The following is a 6000-nucleotide window of genomic DNA, read 5'->3' on the forward strand; positions in this document are numbered from 1 at the left end:
GCTCCTCCAGACAAAAAAGAGCACCAGGTGAGCTGTCAGACGCGGGGCTGGAACCCATTAAAGACTAATTAAGTTTGGCAGGTTTGTGCTAACTCTGCTGTCGCTCATCATATTTTTTATTTCCGTAACGAGGATGGCAGGTGCACAAGATTATTATTATTGTAATGGCCACTAAACCAAACGTGGAAGTCATTGTTAAGGCTATTAAGGTTAGGCACTTGGAGATCTGCTCAGGGCGCAGGAAACACAGACAACGTTGATGTCGTTTGTTTTTAAAACGTTTAACATTATGTCAGTCAGTAATAAATAAATAAATAAATTCTGAGTAATCAGTCGACCCAATAAACCAATTCTACTAAATAAATAAATAAATAAATAAATAATGCAGAAAGCTTACAAATTATTCATATGTTAAATACAAAATAAAATATAAAAATATAAAAATAGTATATTAGTTTAAAAATTATATGGATTTTTAAAAAATATGAAGTCTATCATATATTTTAAGACCTAAACAAAAAGCCAAAGCAGGTCAACCAAATTTGTGGTCTGACTTTTATTTTTGATTAACTAGATAGTTTACTGTGTAATCAAATTAACACCTTATAAACACGCAATCAATCAACCAATAAATAAATCTGTAAGTCAATAAAAATCTGAGGTCTGTCTTTTTTGATTAATTGGATAGTAATCATATTAACACCTTATAAACACATGCAATAACAAATGAATAAATGACGCATTTCGTACACCCCATAAATCTAAATAAATAAATAAATAAATAAATAAATAAATAAATAAAGATCATATAAAATAAACTCCAAATCTCATGAATTTACGCCCTGGGCTAGTCACTGTGAGCCGTTTAGAGATGAAAGTGAAAAGAAATAAAGGGGCTCAGTTTAATCAGGGCTTAAAAGCTCTTCTACATTACGTTTGTGCGCGAAACCCCGGCGTTAGAGCTGCTGGAGGATCAGTGTGTTTCTTACCGGTGCCTCCGAGCTATTACACTCCTCAGCAACACAGACGCCCATTCAACACACAGCAGCTCTAATAAGTCTTAACATTATTAAATGTTATCCGGATGGTAAACTTAAAGAATCCCTTCAAAGAATTTAACAGTGAATTCAGTGTTGTGCAGAAGATGAGACACTATCAGTGACAGATTTATGGAATAATTAACCCAGAGATGACGCACTCACAACATTCCCAACAAATTAACAACCACAACCAGTGGACAGCAACAAAAAGATTGTTTTTCATGCATCTGTTTAATAACGAATATCAGTTTTGGCCTGTGTATAAATATGCATGTAAAATTAATTATGAGGGAGGTAATCTGATGCGTAATTTAGGTCAGACAATTTGGAGAAAACAGAAATAGCGTTATAAGTATTTTTATTTAACATACTGATTGATTCATCTCTAAATATCATTATCATTTTAGACCAATTCTATTAAATAAACTCAGTCTAAATGTAAAAGCTTTACTTTGTCTTAAACCAACCGCGCAGTTACGCACAACTAAACCCGCACAAAGACGCCGTTTTGCACCATGAAATGTTGAGCTTAAAATTGTAAACGCTCCTTCATATTACAAAACTATCTAGCAGCAGGGAGCACTGAATAATTTATCTGCCTTTCTTTTTTTTACTACCCTTTGTACAAAGTTTTCCCCTCTTTTCTGGGATCTTTGAATGGGGTCACCGGTCCACTTACTCTTTTTGCTGCCCGGCTCCAGAGCCTTTTCTCTTTTGTATTTCAGTCTAAAGGTTACAAAGGCTTAAAACGAGATTGTTCATAACCACGTTTGGAAAAAGGCAAAAACGCATGGTGACCCGCTATAAATCTAAAATACAAAATATATAACGCATTATTGAAAGAATACAAATAAGATCGTTCCGAATTATAATAGTTCGCTATAATGTTTAATTACAGGCTTTTATATATAATATAAATATATTAAATATATGACCTAAAATAACTTAGAAATAATTATATAAAGCCTATAATATATTTTCTGATTGCTATTGTATTACAGTTAATATTTTCTAATGATAATTTAGTTCACAATATTATAAAGAACATAATAATAATAATAATAATAATAATAATAATTCGCATAAATGTTGCCAAAGCAAGTCACCTCCACGGGGTCCACATGTCTGGTATAATGTAGTTGCTTAAACTGACATGGATTCTCAAATGGGTCAAACTGTCAGCTGTCGTTTAGGGGGTCGTTAAAACGCGAGGGAAATGGAATGTGCCACACAAATTAATTTACCCGGCTAAATACCTGACGTCAGGGCTCACATAAATAATTGAGTAAGTACCGAACAGCTAGCAGCATGAATAATGAGAGCTATTTGTGCCATTTTTGCCAAGGGGGCGCACAGATTCCCCCTGGCGAGAATGAAGGACTGCAGCATCTGTCCCTTTCAAATAACTACCTAATGAAATATCAATTGCAACAACAGCAGCAATTATAGCACCAGTCCATCACGATCTGTCAGTACAACCGATCCACACCTCAAAAAAACGTCTTCCATGAGAGTTGCACAACTTTTACGCACAACGTTTCCTCGCATCTATTCTCACACAATGACAAAATGTAACGGCCTCTGACCTTTATCCCCGAGAATCCCATCGATGCTGTGCTTGGTTTTCTTTTCTCCGTCTTCATCTTTTTTATCACACTCGTCATCGTCATCTTTCTTGCCAAAACGAGCTCTCAAAACCCGACTAATGGAGCTAACTATAAAGAGAAATAATAATCACTGTAACGCCCAATATAACAATGAAAACAATATACATTTCTAACGTGATTGTGAAATTAATATTTTATAGATATATAAAGATTCATTTACATTTGATTTTTTTCCATTTTTAATCAGAAGCTGTGAAGCGCGTAAAGTCTTCTCTATGTCAATAAGAAAGAAATGGTGCTTACCGGAAGAGGCCTCACCTGAAGGAACCGTGCCTCTGTCACACACCCCGTCCTTCAGCAACTTATCCCGGATTTCCCAGCTGAACATCCCTGGATTCTCGCGTTTGTATTCCTCGATTCTCTTTTCAACATCGGGTGTTGCAACTTGCTTTAGTGTAGAACAAAAATGTGTAGGGGAAAAAAAGCACAAGACATGCGCAATCTGTTTAGCTACTATACATTTCAGATCGATTTGATAATTGCTTTTTTATACTAAAAATATATTTAATAATTCATAATATTTATTCACAAACTCCCCGTTATGATTTATATATATATAAACATGCTTTTTATTTCGATAGCGCACAGCTGAAATGGTTCACTCACCCTCGGTTTGCTTCCACCTATCGCTCCCGGACGAATGGAACCGGTCTCCTGGTACCGACAGAGGATTTTGGACACACAGCCGTGTGAGACCCGCAGTTGTCTGGAGATCACACAAGGCCGAATACCGTGATGGGCCATTTCCACTATTTTGTGTCGAATATGATTTGGCAGTGGTCTTCCGTTGATGAAAACTCCACCGAGCTGATTCACTCGACCTTGACCCAGAGGCGTCGAAACTGTGTAAAAATATTCAGGCCAAAAAAGAAAGTTTGAACAAAGGAAACAATATCATGCCAGATAAAGACTGTGCCACTTTACAACACCACAGTGTAGGCACTTCGTGATATTAATTTTGTTAAACACCCTGTTTTTACGCATGTAAAATGATACATAATATAAACTGCATTTTACTTGCGTTTAATTGAGTTTGAGAGGTAAATTCTGTAAGTGAGTCCTCCGGGCTTTGCACAGGATTTATCACAAAAATCTGCATGCTGTCATTCTGATTAATCATATCAGATCATATCATTTATCACGTGATATGTAGAGAAGATTTTAAAACTATTCACGCTGAAGGTTTTGTGTTTATCGGAAGATACGAATAATGATTAATCAAAGCCTGGAAGGAAAATTAATCCAAAAATCTCATCCTCACACATTTTCTTTCCTGAAAGAATCCTTCTATACTATCGGTCTATCTGAGAGGATGTAACACTTGAGGACACTAATTGCCATTCAAGAGGCACTAAAGACGTGCCACTTTAAACCTCGATTATTCCCAGTCATGCAACACAAATATTAGTGTGATGCTTTGAGCCAGCTCTCAGCTGTGTGTTTTATTTCCCTTCACTGCTTCGAGATACTTCAGCAAATCCCACAGATTGCAAGATTCGTGGTTTGGTAGGGTTTCGTCAAACTGCTCTTAAGCACGAATTCACTCGATCTAGGAAAGAGTTTCCCATTTAATGCGCGAACGGCGCATGCATATAACATTTTACCCAGGACGCTGCAGGATTATAAAAGAATGTTTATTATCATTTGTTACAGCAACTGATTCCATAACTATAATCTCTGCTATTTTTAAAAGTTTTTGTTCGGTCATATAAACTACTTATTAAATTGCATTTAAGCCGAAAATTCTTTTTTTAACTATCGCCATTGCGCGAAAGTGTGTTTGACATACCATATCCAAAAGGATTTTTTTTTTTTTTTTTTTTAATTACAATTAGAAATACGTGATAAAAAATATTCTTACGAATAAGAATATTAATAATAATAAGAAAAGCATACGTTTTCGTACCTTCTAATGGGAATCCGGTTCGTGGGTAGTTCTGGCCTGGTGCTGGCCGCATCATTCGAGGAACAGTTCCTGGTAAAGTAGCCATTCCAGCTACTCCCAAACAATTTAAACTCTCGCTAATAAATGAAAGAAATCAATCACACAGAAATCTCCAGTGGTTTTTTTTTTTGCGCCGTGGAAACAGTAGCAGGTCCCAAAAAAATTTAAAACGAAATCCAAACACACATACACACGCACCAGTGGACAATGCCCAGTGTGCAGAAGAAAAAAGTTCTTAGAGTGGATACCAAAAACCAACAGCACGGTGAGCAGAGTAAAGCATGAAATGTGCTCTGAAGCAACTGTGAGTAAATATTAGTGAGAGGTTCTGCTAGTTTTGATTACAGCTCCTGTTTGCTGCCTGAGAGGAGTTTAAGTGGCCAACTTTGGCGCACATAGTGGGAGGAGGAAGCGTGCGTAACGATAGGCTCTCCAGCACTCTTTTATTCATCATGGAGAGAAAGGGTAATGCCCAAGACCTGCCGTCCAATCCGGAGGAACTTTGCAGAAAACACACACACAGAGACAGATACACCACCCTCCCACTCTCTCTCTAAGTCAACACAGGAAATGTTACAAAGAGTTTTCATTCATCTCTTATTTGAACTGAAACGTCAGTTTAATGCTTTGGACTCTCTGGACTGGGGAGACACAACATTATAATTTCTCTCTGACACATAATATAATAATAATAATGTAATATAATATAATAGACAAAAAGCTCTAGGAATTAAAAAAAAATGTTTTTATACGCCATTGCAGTGGGAAATTTGTGTGACCCTAAAATGTTCTCTAGAAATATTTTTGTAGTCATTTCGTTTTTTTTTTTTTTTTTTGTTTAGTGGTGTGGCGTTGCTTATCACCATTAAATAACTGAAAGGGATTTCTGTGTGCATAAATAGAGAAACTTGACAATATCAATCAATTTACAGTGTTGATGCATAAAGAACATTAATGACCTTGATTATGCTATTTTTGTGTGAAGAAAGAACAGAAGAAACAAGAGTGTATCCAAAACTGCACACCTATCTGAGACTGAGGTCAAAGAGGGTCATGATGATGCACAAAACCTGAGGAAGATATAGAGCTTTTGGCTGAAACTTTTGACATATTCAATGTGGAAATCAATCATCAACACAACGTCATAGGGTTTAATTAAAGAAAATTTCATATTAGCATTAATAATAACACGCAGGTTTTTGAATGGTTCTTTTTAGAAACTTAGATTTAACAAAGTACCCTCTTCCTAGCAGGAATGTATAGAGTTTTTGAGCTGAATATATGGTTCCATAGAGATTCAGAAAGATGATGTTTAAGAAGCTATTCAGATTAGTATTTTAGTTTCTAG

General features: G+C 36.0%; 1 protein-coding gene across 4 annotated transcripts in view; it reads right to left on the minus strand.

The window, feature by feature from the left end:
• pax7a (paired box 7a) overlaps positions 1–5065 on the minus strand; it is a 65402-nt gene extending 60337 nt beyond the window's left edge. For 2 of the 4 annotated variants that reach the window (XM_051123224.1, XM_051123223.1), the window contains exons 1-4: positions 4614–5065; positions 3314–3549; positions 2966–3095; positions 2627–2755 (exon numbers count right to left, since the gene is read on the minus strand). In XM_051123224.1, coding sequence (XP_050979181.1) covers positions 2627–2755; positions 2966–3095; positions 3314–3549; positions 4614–4698 — 580 coding nt within the window. In that variant the 5' untranslated portion in view covers positions 4699–5065. Of the gene's footprint in view, positions 1–2626; positions 2756–2950; positions 3096–3313; positions 3550–4613 lie in introns of all 4 variants that reach the window. The other 2 variants (XM_051123222.1, XM_051123221.1) reach the window with 1 other exon arrangement.
• Between the last annotated feature and the right edge of the window lie 935 nt (positions 5066–6000).

Source organism: Labeo rohita, chromosome 11 (assembly GCF_022985175.1).
Source record: "Labeo rohita strain BAU-BD-2019 chromosome 11, IGBB_LRoh.1.0, whole genome shotgun sequence".
Taxonomy (NCBI): Eukaryota; Metazoa; Chordata; class Actinopteri; order Cypriniformes; family Cyprinidae; genus Labeo; species Labeo rohita.